At 55.7% G+C, this 20,749-nt stretch overlaps 1 protein-coding gene across 1 annotated transcript; it reads left to right on the top strand.

Moving 5' to 3' along the window:
- Positions 1–4,054: 4,054 nt before the first annotated feature.
- GALNT5 (polypeptide N-acetylgalactosaminyltransferase 5) lies at positions 4,055–20,135 on the top strand. Its single transcript, XM_064155229.1, has 10 exons — positions 4,055–5,112; positions 8,036–8,202; positions 9,892–10,011; positions 10,880–11,015; positions 11,378–11,497; positions 12,610–12,727; positions 13,540–13,863; positions 17,088–17,168; positions 18,081–18,236; positions 19,320–20,135. Exons 1-10 carry the CDS (start codon positions 4,055–4,057, stop codon positions 19,458–19,460), a joined length of 2,421 nt encoding a protein of 806 aa, XP_064011299.1. The 3' UTR covers positions 19,461–20,135.
- Positions 20,136–20,749: the final 614 nt, after the last annotated feature.

Here is a 20,749-nt window from a genome sequence, read left to right on the forward strand (position 1 = left end):
GCACACCCCCAGCTCCCTCAGCCTCTCCTCATAGGGTTTGTGTTCCAGGCCTTTCACCAGCTGCGTCACCCTTCTCTGGATGCAACCCCAACTCCAGCATCAGATGACAGAAAATATCATTCCCACCAGCAACAGAGTCATGAAATCCCAGACTGGTTTGCACTGGAAGGGAACTCTCTAGGTCATCTAATCTGATCCCCCTGCAGTCAGCAGGGGGATCTGTAACTAGAGCAGGTTGCTCAGAGCCCCAGACAACCTGACCTGGAATGGTTCTAGTGATGGAGCATCACCCAGCCCTCTGGGCAATCTGGGCCAGGATTTGACCACCCTCAATGTAGAATGAAGGTTTTATTTGCAATCATTTGCACTGTTAACTAAGATCTTAGGAAGTGATCAAAGGAGCTTGTGGCCAAGTCACCATGGGCTACCTGTGCTGTGTCTGGCCAGCACCTCCTAAGCTTTAGCAAGATATCATCCTTCCTTTGGACAATAGGGGTTTTTTTACAGTACCAAAATATGATACAGAGGCCCAGAGTGACTTATTACAACACTACCTCCTCCTCTGGGACACTGCTGGCTGGCAAAATCATTTAGTTTTCATTTTGAAGTTAGCCTGCCTCTGTACTTCTCCATCTGACACTTCAGATTATTGTAATGATGGAGGAGCCCTGGTGAAATTAATTCCTCCCTACAAAAGCAGCTGTCTTGTGTCAGGGAATCTGCTCAGCTATTTGGAACCTTGCACTTGCCAGGGAGGAGAGCCAAAGAGAACTCCTGACCACACCACAACAGCAACTGCTTTGTCAGAACTCCTAAGTGTGATGTTGGAGCTCAGGGTAACATCTCAGGTCTCACTGTGACAAAGCTGGTGAGGGGCCTGGAGCACAGCCCTATGAGGAGAGGCTGAGGGAGCTGGGGGTGTGCAGCCTGCAGAAGAGGAGGCTCAGGGCAGAGCTCATTGCTGTCTACAGCTACCTGAAGGGAGGCTGTAGCCAGGTAGGGTTGGTTTCTTCCCCAGGCAACCAGCAACAGAAGAAGGGGACACAGTCTCAAGCTGTGCCAAGGGAGGTCTAGGCTGGATGTTAGGAGGAAGTTGTTGGCAGAGAGAGTGATTGGCACTGGAATGGGCTGCCCAGGGAGGTGGTGGAGTTGCCATCCCTGGAGGTGTTGAAGCAAAGCCTGGATGAGGCACTTAGTGCCATGGACCAGTTGACTGGACAGGGCTGTGTGCTAGATTGGCCTGGATGATCTCGGAGGTCTCTTCCAACCTGGATGATTCTATGATTCTATGGTTCGAACCCTGTATCGGGCTGGACCTTGCTGATGGTGTGTCTGACCATTAGGACAAAACTTGGATAGGCTTTCCCATCTGCAGAGGTCCCTGGAGGGCTGGCTACTCACACAGCTCCCAGTTAGGTCTTCCTGCACATGGTAATAATCACGATAAAAAGGAGCCAGCGATGCCAGCGTGGTGAAGGAACTCGCAGCTCGTGGTCTATCGGGAGCTTTCATTTGTAACCTGAAGGTGCTGTTTAAATGTAATCTGGGCTCCGGGCTCCCTCGCTCCAACCGCTGCTCCTTTCTTTCCCTTTTAGCAGCCCTTTTGTAATCTTATCCCTCCCTCCGCCTGCCTGCAAGCCCTGCAGCAGCACCATCTCCAGGCAAACCCCGCTGCCACGTTGCAGGGGAGTTGGCTTCGCAAGGAGAAAGCCCTGAAAAGCCAGCAAGAGTTCCGAAGCTGTCCTGTTCTTCTCTACCTCACAACACCATAACGCAAGGCTGGAGTCTGAAATGACTGTTTTTATAAGGAATATGGTCCTAATTTCCCCCCTCACTCATTTATTTTCCTTTCAGCATTCATATGTGCTGCTCAGGCGATTTGCTTTGCCACGCCCGTGCCCCTTTCCCGAGTTTTCACCACGGATGTCCACACACTGCAGCTCATCTTACAGCTCTTCACCCTGGCCGTGTCCACAGGTGCCACCCTTACCGTGCAGCCTTGCCCCCACTCATGGGCTGAGTGTTCACCAAACGAAGGAAGCTGCTTGACAGGAGCTCTGGCACAGGGAATTGAGTCTGCCGGGCAGGGCAGTGGGATGGTGCCTGGTGATAGGATTCTACTGCAAGGCTCCAGGCAGTGGTGGGATGGCAGAGACTCCCCAAGTCATGGGTTTGCTCAGTTGGTGCCAGTCAGTCATTGTGTGAATGCCACAGCACGCAGAGCTCACCCCAACAGGTGCACCTTCACCCCCTGCAGAGCATCTCCCAAACATCCTAACCCCGCACAGGCCACCCCAAACAACCACTTCCACAGGAACCAATTCTGCTGAGGAGCACTGTGTCCAGCTCTGGAGTCCTCAGCACACAGGAGCAGGGCCAGAAGAGGCCACAGCAATGACGGGAGGGCTGGAAGCCCTCTGCTGTGAGGCCAGGCTGAGACAGTTGAGATTGTTCAGCCCAGAGAAGAGAAGGCTGCAGGGAGACCGGGAGACCTTTGAGCAGTCTTTCGGTGCTTAAAGAGGCTGATCAGAAAGCTGGAAACAGACTTCTGAGCAAAGGCTGTTGTGACAGGGCAAAGGAGGTGGTTCAAAACTCAAATAGGGAGATTCACACCGGAGGGGACGAAGCAATCTGTTTACACTGCAGATTGTACAGCCTGGCACCCTGGTACCCGTGGACACTGGGCTAGTGCTAACTCATAACCACAGCTACACAGACCCAAGTGGGCACAGCAGGGCTGCCGGGAGGGCTGGTTCTGGAGCTTGCTGCAAAGCCCACCTGAGCAGAGCTGTGGTCTGGTCCTTGCAGGCAGACCCAGCTCTTGCCGGTCAACACCTCCAGTACAGCCAGTACAGCCAGCACAGCCAGTACAGCCAGCACAGCTTGCCATGTATCACTCTGCGGTACAGGGCAGGAGCAGGAGGGGTGGTTCCTCAGCTCCTTTTTTTAACCCAGCACTGTCTCAGCCAGCTTGGCTGAAGAGCTTTGCCTTCCTTGGCCAGCATCACTTGGCCATGGCTCCTGCGCCCTGTCACTGAAGGGTGAATGTGAAGACCTCGTCTTAACTTTAAGCTTTCTGTGACAACTGTCACCTACAACCAGTCCCTGTACACTGCTCCAGCTCTGCGCACCCACTCAGGTGCACTAAGACGAGTGTGGCCAGCAGGTCAAGGGAGGTTACTGCTTTTCTCTACTCTGCCCTGGTGAGGCCACAGTTGGAGTCCTGGGTCCACGTCTGGGCTCCCCATTTCAGGAGAGACAGGGAACTACTGCAGAGAGTCCAGTGGAGGCTGCAAAGCTGCTGAGGGGCCTGGAGCAGTGAGGGGGAACGGCTGAGAGCCCCGGGGCTGTTGAGCCTGGAGAAAAGCAGCTCTAGAGGGGATCTGAGCAATGCTCAGCAACAGATAAAGGACCTGTGGGGGCCAAGAAGATGCAGCCAGACCGCGGTCAGTGATGCCCAGTGACAGGACAAGAGGCAATGGGCACAAACTGGAACCCAGGAAGTTCCACATTGAAGATGAGGAGTTGAAACTTGTTTGGTGTGAGGGTGCTGGAGCCCTGGCACAGGCTGCCCGAGAGGTTGTGGCGTCTCCTCTGGAGAGTTTCCACACTCCCCTGGCCATTGTGGTGCTGGGCACGCTGCTGTGGGTGCCCCTGCTTTAGCAGGGGGATTGGAGCGGACGATTTCCAGACGTCCCTTCCACCCCCCGCCACGATGGAATTCGGGGACCCTCGTAACCGCAGCCCTGTTTGCAGCCCCGTTCCCTGGGGGGGTCCCCGGGGCCGGGCACAGACAGCTCACCCTGAATCCCCACCGGAGCCCGTTTGCCCTGCCCGGTGCCACGCATACACGCGGCCAGGCGCTCCGAGCCCGGCTGCCGTGGGCGGAGAGCACCGGATTAGAGCCCCGGTGTTGGGTTACAGCTCGGCTCCCGGCGCTGGGTGGGGCGAGGGGAGCCCCCCCGGCCCGGCCCGGCCCTGTCCCGCCTCCCCGTTCCCTCCGGGCTCGGCGTGGCGGCTGCGGCCGCGCTGCTCCCTGCGGCCCGGCCCGGGGATGAGCGGGCTGCGGCGGCTGTTCCGCGGCAGCGGCCGAGCCTTAGCCTTCGTCTTCGCCGCCTCCGTCGCCTGGCTTCTCCTCGATATGGCCGCGCTCCGCCTCTCCATCGGCGACGCCGGCGGGAGGTTGTTACGAGAGGCGGCGGAGCGGCGGCGGATAGGGCTGGGAGGCAGCCCCCGACCGGACCCCTCCAGGCTGCCCCGGCGCGGGGGAGGAGGGAGCTCGGCCTCCCGGGCAGCCCCCGGCCCACCGAGCCTCCCGCCTGGCATCAGAGGGCAGCGTCTAGGGGCTCGGCTGGCCCCGCCGTGGGTGGCTCTCGGCCGGAGAGGCGATGCGGGGCCCGGGGCAGCCCGTGAAGCCCCGTGGAAGGCCCGGCTGCGGCTCCACGACGAGTCCCTTGCCCCGGCCCTCGGGGCCACCGAGGCTGCCCGGCCAGCTGGTCGCACTGTGGTGGAGGGACGCGGGCGCAGCACCAACAGGAGCTGGTACCGACCTGCAGATGCGGTGGGCACCGCCAGTCGGCCGCCCGCGACGGCGGGGCTGAGAGCCCTGCGGCCAGAGGAGACGAAGCCGGGAGGGAGGGAAGCGCCCTCCGAAAGTCGCTTCATCCTCGTCGGCAAAGACGAGGCAGAGCCCGGCGGCCCCGGAGCTCCGCGCCCTGCTCCCAGCTCCGCGGGGACCCTGGCGAAGAGCCGTGAAGAGCCGCAGCTTGAGAAGGAAAACGATGCTCATGCTGCCAGTGCCAGCCCCCGGGCTGTGGCACAGGTTGGCTGGACGCTGGGTGCGAGGAAGGGAACAGCTCAGAGGGCTCCTTCCAGCATCAGGGACAAGCAGGAGCGGGCAGATGGCGAGCCAGGAACGCACCGGGTCCTGGCCATAGATGCAACGCTTGCCCCCAGAGACCCCCGAGCTCCCGGGCAGTTCGGGCGCCCGGTTGCAGTCCCCGATGGCAAACAGGAAGAAGCCAAAAGCAGGTGGAAAGAAGGGAACTTTAATGTCTACCTCAGCGACATGATCCCCGTGGACCGAGCCATAGCAGACACCAGGCCTGCCGGGTAAGATCCGCGGCTGCCCCTGGGCACGCCGCTGTGCTGCGCCCCTGCGGGGCTGCGCGGTGGCTCCCAGGAGGGCTGCCGGTCATACCGAGGTCCATGGTAGCCAGATGGCGTTGCCTTCCCAGGTGAGAGCAGCTTCTTGTTGAACGTGACACTGGGTGAAGTCTGGAAATTGCCTTGCCCCACTGAGCGCAGCTGTGCCTGGTTAAGGCACGTAGGGCTCAGGCCTTTTGGTGCCCTAATGCCCCTATCTGGATATTGGGTGCAGCACCAAGCTCTGTTTGCCTCAGTGTTCCTGTGTCTGGTTTCTGGAGTGCTCCTGCCATTTGCTTTGGCACCTGCCCAGAGCTGCTCTCACACCTCAAGCTGATGCTGCCCTATACTTGATGTAGAGGTACCCCAAGAGTCCCCCACCCCAAGAGCTCCCAGGAGGTTCCATCTGAAGATGAGGAGAAACTTGTTTGGTGTGAGGGTGCTGGAGCCCTGGAGCAGGCTGCCCAGAGAGGTTGTGGAGTCTCCTCCACTGGAGAGCTTCCAAACCTCCCTGGCCATTGTGATGCTGGACAAGCTGCTGTGAGTGCCCTGCTTTTATTGGCAGGGTTGGACTGGGTGATCTCCAGAAGTCCCTTCCGACTCCCACCGTGCTGGGACTCTGTTAGTCCCTGCACAAGAAGGAGTGATACAGGGAAGGAGGCAGACAACTAGGGCTGCTTTCTGGTGGGCAGAGGATGCCAGCTGCGGAAGCCACACAGGAAACAGCCGTGGTCACTCCAGCCCAGCACTGTGTTTGGCCTTTGACAGCAAAGCCCAGAAGCTGTGGAGCAGGAACACCTCCCCGGAGCACCTGGCAGCCTCAGTGAGCCGTGAGAGCTGCCTGGGAGGGGACAGCATCGATGTCCAGACGTCATGAGGAACACCTTGGTCAAACAGGGGTGTGTCACCGACACTGCTAGGGGACTGGTGCTGCCACGCTGGGCATGGGGCCACCAGCAGCTCCCCTGGGGCCTCTGCAGGCTCTGCCCTCAGTCTGTTGGCACAGCTGCAGCCAGCTCACAGCAGTGGCTCTTGGGAGCTGTAGGTGGTCTAGCAGCATGTTACCATTTTGTGGGAGTCTTTCCCAGCTCAGATTCCAGTTTGTCTCGTGGTCCTTGCTAGAGTACTGGACTGGACCACTGAAGTGTGGCCATCAGGAAACTTGTCCTGTGGAGGCTCCAGTCTGGTTGTCCCCGTGCCAGCGCCTGCTGCCTTCTGACCTTTGCCAGTGCTTGCTGAGGGCTCCGCCTCAGCAGAAATACCTGAAGGACAAGTTCCATCACAGAGGACAGAGATGCCTAAGCCACTCAGGTGGAAGGCCATGGTAGCCAGGAGACTTGTGGGGAGCACTCCCTGCAGAGCACAGTTCAGGACTCTGAAAGAGTGGTCAGGCATTGGAATAGGCTGCTCAGGTAGGTGATGGAGCCACCATCCCTGGAGGTGTTCAAGAAATGTGTGGCCATGGCACTTTGAGACTTGGTTTAATGGCCATGAGTTGTGTTGGGTTGATGGTTGGACTGGGTGATCTTAGAGGTCTCTTTCAACCCAAACAATTCTATGATTCTATGACCCTGTTTCAGCCCAGGATTGTGGCACCAGCAGTGAGCAGCCTCATGTGCCCTTGACCCTTGCCCACACTGCTCTTTTGGGAAAGCCAAGTGATCAGGGTTTAGAAAAGACCCCAGTTTTCCTGGCAGCACGATGTGGTACAGTCTGGGTGAGGTGGCATGGGTGGGAAGGGATTCCAGCTGTGCCTGCCAGCTGGGAGAGGCCAGCACTGGGCACCCCTGGACCTCAGCTTCATGTTGCACCAGCGGTGGTTTAGACTGGACACAAAGAACAATTCCTTCCCCAGAATTGCTGTCAAACTGTGGCCCAAGCTGCCAGATGGTTTAGTGGTGACCTGGCAGGGCTGGGTTAATTGTTGGACTTGATCTGAAAGGTCTCTTCCAACCCAAACAATTCTGTGATTTTGTGATTCCATGAGTTAGATGCTGAATAACCCTTCACAGGGATGACCATTTCCCTCACTGTGAACATTGTACCAGTTATTTTCTTCCAGTAAGGCCATCCCTTGGGATCCCTAGCCCTGTGGGTGCTGGGAGCATCACAGGATCCTTTCCCTGCAGCATTCCCCAGGGTTGGGAGTACAGAGCTGGGGCTGGCCTCCCCCTCTGGGGCTTTGGCACTCCTTGCTTACAGAGAAGATGCAGTCACCTGGAGTAGAGAAGTAAAGGGGCCCCCGGACAGAGGTCCCTGAGCACATCCTATCCCGTGGGACTGCCCACAGGAAGGTCCAGGGCTGTGTGGGGAGTCCCCCTGCCCCCTGTCTGCTCTCTCTCCCAACACAATCCTGTTGCGGGGCTTTGCCCTCCATGCTTCACGTTTGGCATTTTCACCCCTACACTTTTTCACAGGATCACAAAACATTAGAGGTTGGAAGGGACCTGCAGGGATCGTCAAGTCCAAAGCAAGATCCCCTAGGCTAGTCCACACAGCAATGCATCCAGGCAGGCTTTGGAAGTCTCCAGAGAAGGAGACTCCACAACCTCTCTGGGCAGCCTGCTCCAGTGCTCTGTCACCCTCACCGGAAAGAAGTTTCCCCTCACGTTGAGGTGAAATCTTCTATGTTCAAGATGTGAAGAACAGACCTCATCCAAAGACATCCTTCTCAAATATTAAGCTGGATGGCAGCAGGTTCAGTAGGACAGCTGAGAAGTTCTGACAACTCCAGGTTTATCAAGCAATTAACAATCTGTGCCAGCTGCCTGTGGTTTCCTTGCTCCCACTGCCAAACCAATCCTAAATTAGAAAGCTTGTCAGGGGCTGAACCTGGAGGTTCTCAGGAGCACAGGGGACCCTTCTCTGTGAGCCTCTCTTCTTGTTGCAGGTGCTCTGATCAGCAGGTTCACAACGACCTCCCCTCCACCACCATCATCATGTGCTTTGTGGATGAAGTGTGGTCCACCCTCCTCCGCTCCGTCCACAGCATCCTCAGCAGATCTCCCTCCCACCTGATCGAGGAAATCATTTTGGTGGACGACTTCAGCACAAAAGGTAGGGGAGGCTTCTTCTGCCTTTATGAAGCTCATGTAGCTTGAGGCCAAAATGCAATTTGTTCTCTGTTAATTCAATTCTGAGGAGCAGAGAGAAATCAGCTTTTCTCCTCTGGCTCTGTTGAGGCCCTGACACTGTTACCTCTCCAGATAAGGGGCTTAAGAGGCCAGGTGAGCTCTGACGGGTGGCTGTGGTAGATCAAGATATAGCTCTTGCTCAACACCCTGCCAGATTTCACCATTCCCATCTCTCCCATCCCAGTGAAACAGCTGCTACTTTTACAGCTGCGCATCACTATGTTAACACTCGTGTGCTGGAGGCTGGTGGAGGCAGCAGGAGGTCCTGGAGCACCAGGAAGCTCAGTCCTACCCAGCTCTCTCATTTTCAGGACATCCTGGCTCCAGGGCCTTCACACAGACACCCTGCTCCCTGCGATGCCCAGAGGAGTGCCCTGTGTTGTCAGAGCTGACAGCAGGGGAGGACAGTGTGCACTGTAGAATCAGAGAATCTTAGAATGGTCTGGGTTGGAAGGGGCCTCCGAAGGTCATCCAGTCCAGCCTCCCCTGCAGTCAGCAGGGACATCCTCAACTAGATCAGGTTGTCCAGAGCCCTGTCGAGCCTCGTCTTGAGTATCACCAGGGATGGGGCCCAAACCGCCTTCCTGAGCATCCTGTTCCAGTGTCCAGTGGCTCTTATAGTAAAGAACCTGTTCCTAACATCCAGTCTAAATCTGCTCTTCTCTAGTTTGAAGCCCTTGCCCCTTAATGAGAATGTTTTGGGTTGGGAAGACCTTTAAAGATTATCTATTCCAACCCTGACTACCAAGTTTGCTCAGATAACAGGAGAGCTGCAGTAAGAGCCATGGTGAGCCAAGGATCTCTGCTGTCAGGGTGGCTTTGCTTGTGCACTCAGGCCTTCCAGATGCTGTCAAACATCTGTCAGTAATGCTTCAGCTCTGCTGACTTCAGCCCTCAACAATCCAGGAATGAGGTCATTTTCCAGCTACAGGTTTTTCAGGGAAAGTGCTGTCTCAGAACAACTTCAGAGCTCCTGCCACACATACAGTGAGCCTACAATCACGGTGTCCCAGCATGGTGAGGATTGGCAATCATCCACTCCAATCCCCATGCTAAAGCAGGGGTACCCACAGCAGGCTGACCATGATCACACTGGCCAGCTGGGTTTGGAGGCTCTCCAGAGAAGGAGACTTCACTGCCTCTCTGGGCAGCCTGCTCCAGCACCCTCACAAGTTTCTCCTCCTTTTCAGGTGGAACCTCTTGGCTTTCAGTTTGTGCTTTTTGACTCTTATCCTGTCACTGGGCACCACTGACAAGAGTCTGGCCCTAGCCTCTTGCACTCTGCCAGGTCCTTTATCTGTTGGTGAGCATTGATCACATCCCCTCTGGTGCTGCACTTCCACAGACTCAACAGCCCGAGGGCTCTCAGCCTTCTCACAGAGACGCTCCAGGCCCCTCAGTATCTTCACAGCCTTCTCTGGGGTCTCTTCAGTGTCTTTCACCCTGTCTTTCTTGAACTGGGGAGCCCACAACTGGACCCAGGATGTTTGAACCCCAGACCCAAAGAGCCTGGTGTGTTCTGGAGATGCTTCCAAGGAAAATGTCCGTGTTCCTTTTCACCCTAGAAGTGAGTGTGATGTCAGCCTCACCCTCTTCTATTCCTTCTCTGCAGAGTATCTCAAGGAGAAGCTGGACCAGTACATGTCACAGTTCCCCAAGGTGAAGATCCTCCACCTCAAGGAGAGGCACGGTCTGATACGAGCCAGACTGGCAGGAGCAGAGATTGCCAAAGGTAGGATGAAAGCCTTTTTACAGTCCTGTCTGGACCCCACCAGAGCCATCTCCAACACTGAGTTTTGGCCCCTTTCCAATGAACTAAGGGCATTGTCTGGTGTGTGAAGCATGAGAGTCTGACCGGGGAACAAGCTGTGGCTTGTCTGATGAGATTCTTGGCTTAGGGTGTGGAGAACAAGTCCTGTGAGGAGCAGCTGAGAGACCTAGGGATGTTCAGCCTGGAAATAAAGAGGCTAAGGTGAGACCTTCTGGCTCTCTACATCTCCCTGAAAGGAGATTGGAAACAGATGGGGCTTGGTCTCTTATCCCAAAGATTAAATGATAGGACAAGAGGAAACGGCCTCAAGTTGCACTAGGGGAAGTTTAGATTGGAGCTGAGGAACAATTTCTTCCCCTCAAGGGTTGTCAAGTCTTGGAAGAGGCTGCCCAGGGCAGTAGTGGAGTCCCCATCTCTAGAGAGGTTTCAAAGCTGTGCAGATGTGGTGCTGATGGCCATGGCTTAGTGGTGGCCTGGCAGTGCTGGGTTCATAGTTGGAATTCTTGATCTGAAAGATCTCTTCCAACGGGAACGATTCTGTGATTGTCTGGTTCCTCAGCACAGCCCTGCCCAGGAATGGCTGGGATCTCCAGCCATGCCACCCCAGCTCCACAACCTGCATAGGCCATGGCAGCACCAAACCACTTCTGCTGGGAGCCATCCTGCTTTCCTGTCCAGACCACGGTGACCGAGCAGTAAAAATATGGTCTGGGTTATGGCTGGGAGGGGTTTGGGAGCTGTAGAAGGTCCCGTGGAGCATTAGCAGCACCCCAAACTGGCTGGCATAGGATGAGGACAGAGCTGGATTCTGCCTTCTCTTCTACCACAGGTACTGTCCTGACGTTCCTGGACTCACATGTGGAGTGCAATGTGGGCTGGCTGGAGCCGCTGCTGGAGAGGGTCCGCCTGAGCCGGACCAAGGTCGCCTGCCCTGTCATCGAGGTCATCAGTGACAAGGACATGAGGTAAAGTTTGCTTTCCCCCCTAGGAAACCCAAAATCCATGCCAGTGGCACGAGCACAGCCTCTTAATGGGACTACCAACAGCTTTGTTACAGGAAGGCATAGGTCCAGACCTCCTGACTGGCAGCGTGTCCCAGGGGACACATCCGTGGGTGCTGTACAGCAGAAATCAACACGAGCAGTGGACATGACCCCTTCCTTTCCCTCACTTTCCATGTCTTCTACTGCAGGAGGGGAGATTGCTGACAAAATCTGTTAAAGCCCTGATTCAATGATGCACAGACCTTCATCTTCACTCATTAAGGGTGGCATTTCGCTCAGCAGTGTGACTCAGAATTAGTCATCTCCATCTTTTCCCCGTTTAGTTACATGACTGTGGACAACTTCCAGCGTGGGATTTTCACTTGGCCAATGAATTTTGGATGGAGGCAAATTCCACAAGAGGTCATTGAGAAGAATAAAATCAAGGAAACTGATGTCATCAGGTAAAAGAAAAAAACCCTGATATGAGAGCCCTGTGAATCAAATTGTTAGTAGTTAGGAGCAAAGGCTCCAGGCCAGAATCATAGATTCATTGAGTGCTTTGAGTTGGAAGAGATATTAAGGATCATCTAGTTCCAAATTCCTGCTATGGCCAGGGCCACCTCCCTCTAGACCAGGTTGCTCAAGGCCTTATCCAACCTGGCCTTGAACACCTCCAGGGAGAAAGCATCCACAGCTTCCCTGGGCAACCTGTTCCAGTGTCTCACCACCCTCACTGTCAGGAATTTCTTCCTAATCTCCAGTCTAAATCTCTGCTCCTTAAGTGGTCACTGTGGGCAGTCACATTTCCAGACCTGGGCAAAGCCCAGCAAGCCTTTCTCCTCAACAGTGCCACCAGCATTTTGCTGATGCCACCAGGGCTGGAGGAATGTCCTGTTGCACATTTCCCTTCCATGTTCCATTACAGCTTTCAGGCAAGACTACCCAGATGCCATCTCTTTTAACACTGCATTTACCACCCTGCAGCAACATGACAAACTGACCCTTGCTGTCTCTTAAGTGCAGGTTCAGGCAGCATCCCTGAGTATTTAGTAGTCTACAGCTTCTCAGTGATTGCCTTCTCAAAGCAAAGAGGAAGAGACAGGTGCTTCTCAACCAGCTGCACCCATGTGGGGCCATGAGGATGATGAGAGGCCTGACAGCCCTGCCATGTGAGGCTGAGGCAGCTGGGTCTGTTCAGCCTAGAGAAGAGAAGGCTTAGGGGAGACTTTATTAGCATGGACAGCACATAAAGGGTGGCCACCAGCAGGATGGAGACTCCCTTTTTACAAGGAGTCCCATGGAAAAGACAGGGGATGGTGGATACAAGTTGGTGCTGGGAGGTTCTGCTGGTGCTCCAGAAGAAGGTGTTTCCCCATGAGAACATTTGGACATCAGAATAATCTCCCAAGGGAAGTAGTGGATTCCCCTCCACTGGGCAGTTGTAAGCCTCAGCTTGAAAGGCTGCTGGGCCATCTCCTTTCAGCTATACTATCACCTAGAAGGGTTAGACCGGATGATCCTTGGTGTCCCTTCCAACCTGGCATCCTGTGATTCTGTGTGATGCTGTCCCCAGGTGCCCAGTCATGGCAGGTGGCCTCTTCTCCATCGACAAGAAGTACTTTTTTGAGCTGGGAATGTATGACCCAGGTCTGGATGTTTGGGGAGGTGAAAATATGGAGATTTCATTCAAGGTATGTTGCTCTTGGAAGCTTGTCCTGGGGTAGTGGGGCTCCCCACAGCAGCCCTGTGCTGGAGAGCCCATCCTTGGCACCTTGGTGGAGAGCAGCTAGGCAGAGAGGGACCTGGGGTTACTGGTTGACAGCAGCTGAACATGAGCCAGCAGTGTGCCCAGGTGGCCAAGAAGGCCAATGGCATCCTGGCCGGTATCAGGAATAGTGTGGCCAGCAGGATCGGGGAAGTCCTTCTGCACCTGAACTCAGCACTGGTCAGGCCACACCTTGAGCACTGTGTCCAGAAAGATGTTGAGGTGCTGGAAGGTGTCCAGAGAAGAGCACCAAGGCTGGTGAGGGGGCTGGAGCACAGTCCTGTGAGGAGAGGCTGAGAGAGCTGGGGGTGTGCAGCCTGCAGAAGAGGAGGCTCAGGGCAGAGCTCATTGCTATCTACAACTACCTGAAGGGAGGCTGTAGCCAGGTGGGGTTGGTCTCTTCTACCAGGCAACCAGTGACAGAAGAAGGGGACACAGCCTCAAGCTGCACCAGGACAGGTTTAGTCTGGATGTTAGGAAGAAGTTCTTCACAGAAAGAGTGATTGGCATTGGAATGGGCTGCCTGGAGAGGTGGTGGAATCACCATCCCTGGAGGTGTTTAAAAGGAGGCTGGATGAGACACTTTGTGCCATGGTTTAGTTAATTAGAAGGGTAAGGTTGGACTCTATGATCTCAGAGGTCTTTTCCAACCTGCTTAATTGTGTGATTGGTTACTTCTCTTCTGGCTTTGCCCAGCGTTTGCCCGTGTTTCTATCAGAACAACCTCTTGTTTCTCAGGTCTGGATGTGTGGAGGAGAGATTGAGATCGTTCCATGCTCCAGAGTTGGGCACATCTTCAGGAACGACAACCCTTACTCCTTCCCCAAAGACCGGGTGAGCACGGTGGAGAGGAACTTGGCCCGCGTGGCGGAGGTCTGGCTGGACGAGTACAAGCAGCTCTTCTATGGCCACGCTTACCACTTAGTCCTGAGAAACCTGGATGTTGGTGACCTGACTCCACAGATCCAACTACGAAAGAAGCTCCAGTGCAAAAGCTTCAGGTGGTACTTGGAGAACGTCTACCCGGACCTGGATGCTCCCCTAGTTAAAGCCAGTGGGTTGGTAGGTGCCTGAATTACTTCCTGGCCTTCTTTATTTATCATTTAGCATTATTTAAACATGAAAGGAGGTTGGAGTCAGGTGGGGCTTGGTTCTCTTCTCCCAAGGAACAAGTGACAGGACAAGAGGAAATGGCCTCAAGTTGTCCCAGGGGAGGTTTAGAACTGTTGAGGTTGGAGGAAACTTTTCAGATCGAGTCCAACCACTCACCTGGAGCTCACAGTCCCACCACTACTGCTAAACCAAAGTCTGGTTGGACATGTGGAACAATTACCTTGAGTACTGTGTCCAGTTCTGGGCCCCTCAATTCAAGAAAGATGTTGAGGTGCTGGAACATGTCCAGAGAAGGGCAACAAAGCTGGTGAGGGGCCTGGAGCACAAATCCTATGAGGAGAGGTTGAGGGAGCTGGGCCTGTTTAGCCTGGAGAAGAGGAGGCTCAGGGGTGATCTTATTACTGTCTACAACTACCTGAAGGGGCATTGTAGCCAGGTGGGGGGTGGTCTCTGCTCCCAGGCAACCAGCAATAGAACAAGGGGACACAGTCTCAAGTTGTGCCAGGGTAGGTATAGGCTGGATGTTAGGAAGAAGTTCTTCACAGAGAGAGTGATTGGCATTGGAATGGGCTGCCCAGGGAGGTGGTGGAGGCACCGTCCCTGGGGGTCTTCAAGCAAAGCCTGGATGAGGCATTTAGTGCCATGGTCTGGTTGACTGGATAGGGCTGGGTGCTAGGTTGGAGTGGATGATCTTGGAGGTCTCTTCCAACCTGATTGATTCTATGATTCTATGATTCTTCCCCAAAAAGAGTTATCAAAGCCTGGAACAAGCTGCCCAGGGCAGAGGTGGAGTCCCCATCCCTGGAGGGGTTTCAAAGCTGTGGAGATGTGGTGCTGAGGGACATGATTTTGTGGTGACCTGGCAGTCTCTGGGTTGTGCCCCTGTTATTTGGTCACATTGTGAGATATTTTGGTGGTTTGGGCTCCTCACTGTCTGTAAAATAAAATCAATTGGTCACAGCCCCAAGAGCCAAGTTCCCCTTGAGGAGCCAGGTTGGTATTTTAAACACCAGCCCAGCTGCCCACACACCAGTTCTGGCCAGGAGATACTCCTTCAAAAGGGAAGGTCCAGCACCATCCCTACCTACCCAGCCTTTTGGCAGGGCAGAGAGGAAGACTTCCTTTTTTAGGGATGGACGCTGTGCAGCACGGCAGGGTTTGTACTGGTGCCGTGCTGCCAGCAGAGCGCAGCAGAACCCTGCTCTTCTCAGCCCCGCGCTGCCGGCAGCCAGGAGGAGTCCTGCCCTTGCGGCCGCCCTGCGAGGGTCCTGCCTTTGCTGCAGCCCTGCGAGGGTCCTGCCCTTTGCTGCAGCCCTGCGAGGGTCCTGCCCTTGCTGCCTCCCAGCGAGGGTCCTGCCCTTGCGGCCGCCCTGCGAGGGTCCTGCCTTTGCTGCAGCCCTGCGAGGATCCTGCCCTTGATGCAGCCCTGCGAGGGTCCTGCCCTTGCGGCCGCCCTGCGAGGGTCCTGCCCTTGCGGCCGCCCTGCGAGGGTCCTGCCTTTGCTGCAGCCCTGCGAGGGTCCTGCCTTTGCTGCAGCCCTGCGAGGGTCCTGCCTTTGCTGCAGCCCTGCGAGGGTCCTGCCTTTGCTGCAGCCCTGCGAGGGTCCTACTCTTGCTGCAGCCCTGCGAGGGTCCTGCCTTTGCTGCAGCCCTGCGAGGGTCCTACTCTTGCTGCAGCCCTGCGAGGGTCCTGCCTTTGCTGCAGCCCTGCGAGGGTCCTGCCCTTGCTGCCTCCCAGCGAGGGTCCTGCCCTTGCGGCCGCCCTGCGAGGGTCCTGCCTTTGCTGCAGCCCTGCGAGGGTCCTGCCTTTGCTGCAGCCCTGCGAGGGTCCTACTCTTGCTGCAGCCCTGCGAGGGTCCTGCCTTTGCTGCAGCCCTGCGAGGGTCCTGCCCTTGCTGCCTCCCAGCGAGGGTCCTGCCTTTGCTGCAGCCCTGCGAGGGTCCTGTCTTTGCTGCAGCCCTGCGAGGGTCCTGCCCTTGCTGCAGCCCTGCGAGGGTCCTGCCTTTGCTGCAGCCCTGCGAGGGTCCTACTCTTGCTGCAGCCCTGCGAGGGTCCTGCCTTTGCTGCAGCCCTGCGAGGGTCCTGTCTTTGCTGCAGCCCTGCGAGGGTCCTGCCCTTGCTGCAGCCCTGCGAGGGTCCTGCCTTTGCTGCAGCCCTGCGAGGGTCCTACTCTTGCTGCAGCCCTGCGAGGGTCCTGCCTTTGCTGCAGCCCTGCGAGGGTCCTGCCCATGCAGCTGCCCTGCGAGGATCCTGCCTTTCCTTCAGCACCTCGGGAGGAGTCAGAGGCTGAAAACACCTCAAAGTCCATTTTGGGTTAAATTCTACCTCTCCAAGCCCTTCGCTGGCTGGGTAGCTGAGGACCATAACCAGGTCAGGCTCCAGTTCTCCTCCCTCCAGCTCCATGCTGGGGAACGTGGTGCTCTCTGGCGCAGGTTACTGCTTGTGCAGCTGCTTTACAGGTGTTGCTGTGTCGCTTCACCAGCATCAAGAGGTGAATTAAGAATGGGAGCAGTCCTTCTTCCGTGGTGCTCAGTGACAGAGCAAGGCATAATGGGCACAAACTTGAGCATAAGATGTTCCATCTAAACACAAGGGGGAACTTCTTGAATTGAAGAGTGGTGGAGCCTTGGGACAGGCTGCCTAGAGAAGTGGGGGAGTCTGCATCACCAGAGACATTCAAAACCCACCTGCACATGTTCCTATGTGACCTGCCCTAGGTGACCCTGCCTTGGCTGGGGGATTGGGCTTGATCTCCAGAGGTCACTTCCAACCCCTATCATTCTGTGAAGAATAAAAGTTGAGTTCTGCATTTGGCCCAGCCTTGTGTAGAACTATAGGAAGGAATCCTGCACCTGTTGGGAGCTGTTGTTTTAGGCATTTGCAGAACAGCAGCATGAGCTAGGTCCAAAAAACACCCAAAAAAGAAGGTGTCTTGTCCAGCTTTTGGTGTTTCTAGACAGGGTTAGTTTCAAGCTTCTCTGAGTAGAGCAACACAAGAACTGTAGTGGCCCAGATGTGCATTTACACAGCCCTCCAAAGACTTGTCACACAGCATCTCTGCTTCCCTCACCCAAGTGGACAGTGGTAGTCAGCATGCTGTGAATCCAGCAGGGTAGCAGCCTCCCCTTCCGGGGGTTCTGATGCCTAAATCTTCTCTTTGGTGTCGTTTTCCAGCTCCTGAATGTAGCCACAGCAAGGTGCATCACCATAGAAAACACCACACTGGCTCTGGAGGCCTGCGATGTGAGCAACAAGGTAAGGACACCCCCATGCTGGTGTGGAGCTCCTGCACCTCCCCATGCTGACCTGACCACCAGGAGCTAATCCAGACCATCCCAGCCAAGGCACATGGCCTTGGTGGGTGCCCAGGAGCAGGATCTGCCTCTGTCTGCAAAGCCTGAGGGCAAGCAGCAACCCAGAACCAGCAACTGGGCTGAAACTGGGAAAGTTTGATCAAGCCATGAGGCTGCCTGAGGAGAAGCCTTTAACCCCAGGCCTGGGGTTGTGCTGCTGCTGCTGCAGGACATGTGCTCTGCAGCCAGGTGGGCAGCAGCTGCTGGGAACGCCCTTCCCTTTCCTTTCCAGCAGTGTGTTGTGGGCAGGACCCTGTTAGCTGCTCCCCACAGAGTTACACAGTGTGCAGAGTGGAACCCAGCTGTGTGGGAGGCTTCATCCATTTGCCCCCAGCAGAGGTCACAGGGCAAGAGGAGCACCCAGCACCTGGATCTGAGGTCTGTGGTGTGGTGGAAGGCACTCCCAGAGCCCAAGCCAGGGTTGTCCTGAGGTTCTGAGCCCTGCAGATCCTTAGGCTGGATGTTAGGGAGAAGTTAGGAGTGAGAGCGGAGAACCACTGGAACAGGTTGTCCAGGGAGACTGGGGATGCTCCTTCCCTAGGGGTGTTCAAGGCCAGGTTTGGTGAGGCCTTGAGCAACCTAGTCTGGTGGAAGGTGTCCCTGCTTCTTGGCAGGGATTTGGAACTAGGTGATCTTTAAGGCCCCTTCCAACCCAAGCCATTCTATGGCCTTCCCATGGATCACAGCTTCCCTCAGTGCTGGCACAGGGCAGGAGGAGGGTGAGGAGAGCCTCTACCCAGGAGCTTCAGCTGTCTGCTTGCCAGCCCTGCCAGCAGATGAGTGGGCTCACAGCTGCCCTGCTCTCTCCCCACAGCACCAACACTTCAACTACACCTGGCTGAGGAGGATCCAGCACGGGGAGCTCTGCGTCGTCCCGACTGGCACCATGGTGTCCCTGCGTCCCTGCCAGCCAAGCAACCCCAACATGGCCTGGCTGCACCGGGCACTGGCTGCCTTCCAGCCACAGCTGGTGAGTGAGATGCCATCAAGGGCTGCCACAGCCCCTCAGCCCCTCTTTGGGCTGCTATGCCAGTGTGCCAAGTGATGGGCAGCTGCAGCTCACTACAAGGTCTCCTGCTAGGACCAGCAATGGTGTGGCCAGCAGGAGCAGGGCAAGGATTGTCCCCCTGGACTGGGCAATCCTGGGTTCAGTTTTGGGTACTCACTCCAAGAAGGACATTGAGGGGCTGGAGCAGGTCTAGATAGGAGCAGTGGAGCTGGTGAAGGCTGGTGAGGAGCAGCTGAGGGAACTGGAGTTGTTCCATCTGGAGAAAAGGAGGCTGAGGGGAGATCTTCTGGATCTCTGCAACTCCTTGAAAGGAGGCTGGCCTGAGGTGGGTGGTTGGTCTCTTCTCCCCAGTAACAAGTGACAGGACAATAGGAAACAGCCTCAAGCTGCACCAAGAGAGGTTTAGGTTGGACATGAGAGTTGTCAAAGCCTGGCTCAGGTTACTCAAGTCAGTGGTGGAGTCCCCATCCCTGGAGGGCTCTCAAAGCCACATAGATGTGGTGCTGAGGGATATGGTTTAGTGATGACTTGGCAGTGCTGGGTTAATAGTTGGACTTGAAGGTGTCTCCCAACCTAAACAGTTGGTGATCCAACCTAAACTTGGTGATCTTGAAGGTCTCTTCCAACCTAAACAGTTCTGAGCTTTTATCATGCTCACGCTCCAGCACCACGTGCCCAGGGGCTGGGGACATGCTGGTCTTTTTGAGGTGATTGCTCTGGCAGGGCTCTGCAGTCACAAAGTGTCCTGGTTTTACACAGAACACATCAATAGCACTTAGTGGAGATGACTGCTATTGATTGGCACTCAGCTCCCAGGGGCTTGCAGAATGAAGCATCTCTGCAGAGGCACAGAGTGGGCACTGGCACAGGTTGCCCAGGGAGGTTGTGGATGCCCCCTCCCTGGAGGTGTTCAAGGACAAGTTGGATGAGGCCTTGAGCCACCAAGCCTAGTTGAGAGGTGTCCCTGGTCATGGCAGGGGAATGGGAGTTGATGATATCTAAGGTCCCTTCGAACCTAAGCCTTTCTGTGGTTCTCCTCTGCAGACAGACCACCTCATCTCAGAGCACCTCCAGCAGCCAGCGTGCTTGGAAGTGGATCCCCCTGGCAAAGCCCTGAGTGTGAGTGCCTGTGACTCCACAAATCCTCACCAGAAGTGGCAGTTTGGCAGCTACTACGCAGACTGATGGAGCACAGCTGAGCCAGAGACCCTACATCTCCAGCTGTGACCGCAGTGAGGACAGCAGCAGACTGCAAGCTCATTTCCAAGTGAGCATCTCTCCAATGAGCAGAGACTGAGAGGCTCCTTTCAGTCTGAAGAAGAGCAGGCTGAGGGAAGATCTCATCCATGCTGATCCATACTTAAAGGGTGGGTGTCAGGAAGCATGTTCCAGTGTTGCCCAATGACAGGATGAGGAATAATGAGCACAGACTTGACCACAAGAAGTTCCATCTAAACAGGAGGAGGAACTTCTTCAATTTAAGGATGATGGAGCCCTGGAGTGGTCTGCCCAGAGAGGTTGTGGAGTGTCCATCTCTGGAGACATTCCAAACCTGCCTCTGTGTGTTTCCGTGTGACCCATGTTGGCAGGAGTGTTGAACTCGATGATCTCCCTGCTGCTGAACTTGATGATCTCCCTGCAGAGGTCCTTTCTGACCCCTATCATTGTGTGATTTTTGTGTAGATGACAACTGAAATCCATAGTTTCAACCAGCAGAGTGAGGGGTCAGGATTCCAGGGGCAGCACACCTGGTGTAGCTGTATCTGGAGCAGACACACATTGTGGTTTTCCCTCCTTGTGGGACACTTTGGCAAAAACTCAACACATTTTTCTGTCAATAAATGGGAGTATTTTTCTGAAGCCTCTCATCCTGCAAGCAAAACTTCTTCAGTTCCCACCAGATCACAGAAGCTACACAAGCACTTCCAGGGCTCTCTGTCTGTGAAGAGCAAAGTGGGCTCCTTCTCTGGCACTGTGCACTCCCAGCCCAGCCTGCTCTGGGCTGATCCCCAGCAGTGTGGGCAGCAGGGGCAGGGAGGGGATTCTGCCCCTCTGCTGTGCTCTGCCAAGCCCTCACCTGCAGTGCTCCCAGTGGGCCCAGCTCTGGAGTCCTCAGCACAGGCAGGGACCTGTTGGAGCAGGGCCAGAGGAGGCCACAGCAATGACAACAGGGCTGGAAGGGCTCTGCTGTGAGGGCAGGGTGAGAGACTTGGGCTTGTTCAGCCCAAGGTTACAGGGAGACCTGGTGGCCTTCCACTGCTTGAAGGAGCTGATCAGAAAGCTGGGGACAGACTTTTGAGCAGGGCCTATTGTGACAGGACAAGAAGTGATGGTTTGAACTGAAAGAGTGAGGTTGAGACTGGAGAGAAGGGAGAGATGTTTGATACTGAGGGTGGTGAGAGCCTGTCCCAGGTTGCTCAGAGAGGTGGTAGTTGCCCCATGCCTGGAACCACTGCAGGTGAGGTGGTCTGGGG

Source organism: Pogoniulus pusillus, chromosome 2, assembly GCF_015220805.1.
Source record: "Pogoniulus pusillus isolate bPogPus1 chromosome 2, bPogPus1.pri, whole genome shotgun sequence".
Taxonomy (NCBI): Eukaryota; Metazoa; Chordata; class Aves; order Piciformes; family Lybiidae; genus Pogoniulus; species Pogoniulus pusillus.

Excerpts from the sequence above, each read along its gene's own strand:
- GALNT5 (XM_064155229.1), top strand. The coding sequence starts at position 4,055 with ATGAGCGGGCTGCGGCGGCTGTTCCGCGGCAGCGGCCGAGCCTTAGCC. Across the intron at positions 13,864-17,087 it reads TAGTTAAAGCCAGTGGGTTG|CTCCTGAATGTAGCCACAGC; the intron begins GTAGGTGCCTGA and ends GTCGTTTTCCAG. Across the intron at positions 18,237-19,319 it reads CTGCCTTCCAGCCACAGCTG|ACAGACCACCTCATCTCAGA; the intron begins GTGAGTGAGATG and ends TCTCCTCTGCAG.